Source organism: Dreissena polymorpha, chromosome 6 (assembly GCF_020536995.1).
Source record: "Dreissena polymorpha isolate Duluth1 chromosome 6, UMN_Dpol_1.0, whole genome shotgun sequence".
Classification (NCBI taxonomy): Eukaryota; Metazoa; Mollusca; class Bivalvia; order Myida; family Dreissenidae; genus Dreissena; species Dreissena polymorpha.
The window spans coordinates 100641881-100645012 of record NC_068360.1 but is presented as its reverse complement, the minus strand read 5'-3'; the positions used below and the strand labels follow the sequence as shown (position 1 = coordinate 100645012).

General features: G+C 45.3%; 1 protein-coding gene across 1 annotated transcript; it reads left to right on the top strand.

The window, feature by feature from the left end:
* The first annotated feature begins 225 nt into the window (after window positions 1-225).
* Window positions 226-2185, top strand: LOC127835946 (uncharacterized). The gene is made up of 2 exons (XM_052362366.1): window positions 226-1045; window positions 1248-2185. The coding sequence occupies exons 1-2, from the start codon at window positions 226-228 to the stop codon at window positions 2183-2185; spliced, it is 1758 nt and encodes a 585-aa protein (XP_052218326.1).
* Window positions 2186-3132: the final 947 nt, after the last annotated feature.

The following is a 3132-nucleotide window of genomic DNA, read 5'->3' as shown; positions in this document are numbered from 1 at the left end:
TAATGATTTTGACTTAGAAAATTCTGCATTTCCAGAACTTGACCGACCTATATCTATTGTGGAAGTTAACAATGCAATAAAACATTTAACATTCACTCAGATCCAGACAGGTTAATACCACTCGGGGATTGCCCAAGACTAGAACCTGTGGCATCCCCAACATCCCCACTGGAATGTAAAGAGCCCTCGCTCTTAGAGGTGAAAGAAGTTGTGAGGAAAGCGAGAATGGGATCAGCCCCAGGACCAAACAAGATACCATACAAGGTCTACAAGATGTGCCCTCTCCTGCTGCGTAGACTATGGAACCTACTTAAGGTAATCTGGAGGAAGGGGATAATACCTGATGAGTGGCTACATGCCGAAGGTATATTTACTCCAAAGGAGAAGAACTCCAAACACAACATCCAGTTCAGAACAATATCTTTGCTAAACGTGGAAGGCAAGATATTCTTCGCCATCTTAGCCAGAAGACTGACAACCTACCTTACCACACATGGGTACATTGATACGACAGTTCAGAAGGGTGGAGTGCCAGGCTTCTCAGAGTGTGTGGAGCATACCAGTGCAATCAGCCAGCTCATTAGAGAAGCAAAGGTGAACAAATCAGACCTGACTGTAGTATGGCTAGACCTTGCAAACGCTTACGGATCTATTCCACATAAGCTAATCGAATCAGCCCTCCAGTACTACCATATCCCTGAACACGTCCAAGGGATGATCAATGCGTACTTGAGTGGAATGAAACTGCGCTTCATTGTTGGCGAGAAGATGACAGCTTGGCAGAGACTGGAGAAGGGAATAGTGACCGGGTGTACCATCTCAGTTGTCCTGTTTGTGATGGGCATGAACCTCATAATCAACCCTGCAAACAAAGAAACCCGCGGGCCTAAGACATCTACAGGGTTACACCTGCCAACAAACAGAGGCTTCATGGACGACCTGACAGTGACAACACAGACACACATACAAGCAAGATGGGTACTGAAGGTATTGGAGGAGGCAGCCACCTGGGCTAGAATGAATTTCAAACCCAAGAAGTCCAGAAGTCTGATAATCAAGCGCGGATCATTCACAAAACGGTTCACCCTACAAGTCAAAGGGGAAGACATACCATCAAATTATGGACAGTCCCATAAAGTGCCTGGACAAGTGGTTTGATTCGAGCCTTAGTGACAAAGCAAACGTAGAGCGCATCAGATCACAGCTCCAGGAAGGGCTGAAATAAATTGACAAATCCGCTTTACCAGGAAAGTTCAAGGCATGGCTCTTCCAGAATGCACTTCTCCCCAGACTGATGTGGCCCCTTATGCTATATGAAATACCTACATCCTCTGTCGAATGCTTGGAGAGAAAGATCAGCAGACACCTGCGCCGATGGCTGGGAATACCACCAAGCTTTACCAGCATCGGATTGTATGGGCGATCGAAACAGCTACATCTCCCGCTATCATCACTAGTGGAGGAGTTCAAAGTTGCAAAGACACGACTGGTAGTGACGCTCAAGCAATCGCAGGACAGTTTAATCCGAAATGCTGGGATTGAAACTAGGACAGGGAGAAAGTGGTCAGCAAGCCAAGCAGTCGAACAGGCCGAGAAAAGACTCCAGCAAAAAGACAATGTCGGCATCACAGCTGTAGGCAGACAGGGGCTAGGCAGCTCCAAGATAACATTATGGAGCTCTGCTGGAAACATGGAAAGGAGGAGAATGGTGCAAGATGAAGTCAGAGCAGCAGAAGAAGAAGACAGAAGAGCGAAAGCTGTGGCTTTGGGTGCCCAAGGTGCGTGGACGAAGTGGACAACGACAAAAAGAAAACTGACCTGGGCTGATATATGGAGCTACGAACCACTGAGAATAGCGTTCCTGCTCAGATCAGTCTATGACCTGCTACCGTCACCCTCAAACCTGCACAGATGGGGTCTACAGGACCACCCCAAGTGCCAATTGTGTGACAAGACAGAAACCATGGAACATATTCTGTCATCGTGTACCACAGCCCTCACCCAAGGACGCTACAGGTGGAGACACGACAGTGTTCTTCAGGAACTCGCTGACAAGTTGGAGCGCGAGAGGACCAAGAAGAGGCCCAGACAGAAACCCCAAATGATTCAGTTCGTGAAGAAAGGACATAACGCGCCTAAAAAACTGCAGCCTACCAGTTCTGTATTAGATGAATCTGATCAGTAGGAAATGTTTGTTGACCTGAAGCAAAAGCTAGTGTTCCCGAACATTATCCAGACAACATTAAGGCCTGACATTGTGTTGTGGTCCACTAAAGATAAGTGTCTGATCATGGTTGAACTGACAGTCCCTTGGGAATCTCGTTGTGAAGAGGCCTTCGAACGGAAAAAGGCCAAGTATACATACCTGCAAGAACAGTGCAGAGAGAAAGGATGGCGAGTGTGGCTCTACCCTGTTGAAATCGGCACTAGAGGATTCCCAGCACAGTCGCTGTGGAGAATGTTCAGTGCCTTTGGCATCAAAGGTACAGACAGGAAGAGAGCAGTGGGCAAACTGAGCATAGCAGCAGAAAGGGCATCCAGTTGGTTGTGGATGAAGAGAGAGGAGAGGAGCTGGAAGCCTACCACCAACACGTAGTGTCTGATCAACACTGCGGGCCCGCCGCCTGGAGAGTGTCCTGTGATTAAAGGGCCGAAACACTTGTTGATAGGCGGTTCTCAATGGTTTTGACATAAAGCCAACAATATTTTGTCAGTTGTTCGACTCTTTTGTTGGCTCCATATTGAGTTATGCTTCAGAAGTATGGGAATTCACAAAGTCTGATGATATCGAACGCATACATTTAAGAGTTTGTAAACGATTGTTACAGGTTAAAATAAATACATGTAATATAGCTGTTTACGGAGAACTAGGTAGATATCCATTGTATGTAAACAGGTTCGTCAAAATGATAAAATACTGGTTTAAAATTATTAACAATGAAAATATCATAATGAAAGTTGTTTACAATCAAGCTTTAAACGATTGTAATAGAGGTTATACAAAATGGGTCTCTAATGTTAAGAACATGTTAAATAACGTTGGATTTGGTTATGTATTTGAAAATCCAAACAATGTACACGTTAATAGTTGTATTAGCGAGTTCAAATGTAGACTTGTAGATAACTTTAAAC